The 341-nt window shown below is 44.6% G+C and overlaps 1 protein-coding gene across 1 annotated transcript in view; it reads left to right on the top strand.

The window, feature by feature from the left end:
- Positions 1-341, top strand: part of LOC119592350 (protein SpAN-like) — an 11053-nt gene that overhangs the window by 4628 nt on the left and 6084 nt on the right. The window contains exon 5 of the mRNA XM_037941177.1: positions 148-274. Coding sequence (XP_037797105.1) covers positions 148-274 — 127 coding nt within the window. The remainder of the gene's footprint in view (positions 1-147; positions 275-341) is intronic.

Genomic DNA, 341 nt, shown 5'->3' with positions numbered 1-341 from the left:
TCAGTTTCCATTGCCTCAAGTTGCAACCAAGGCAACGCAAACCCACTTCTTCCCAATGAGCATGAAGACTTTGCACACTGATGATAACGGCAATTCTATTCGCTTCCACTTAAACTCTCCTTAACTCCGGTTCACCTTGGTTCACAGGCCTTTACGAAGAATGGTGGTTCGACTATAGTGACATTAGACCCAGCCATGCAAATATATCTTGGCCAGAGTGATGATCTCACCTTCAGAGACATCGCTATTGTCAACCACATGTACGGCTGTTCAGGTTAGTACGTCCAGCGGTGAATGGGTTCTAATGACTTCACTTGGTCTTCATTTGATGTTTTCTTATC

Source organism: Penaeus monodon, chromosome 30 (genome assembly GCF_015228065.2).
Source record: "Penaeus monodon isolate SGIC_2016 chromosome 30, NSTDA_Pmon_1, whole genome shotgun sequence".
NCBI classification, from domain to species: domain Eukaryota; kingdom Metazoa; phylum Arthropoda; class Malacostraca; order Decapoda; family Penaeidae; genus Penaeus; species Penaeus monodon.
Note: the sequence above shows the minus strand (reverse complement) of the source record. Positions and strands in the feature narration are given on the sequence as shown.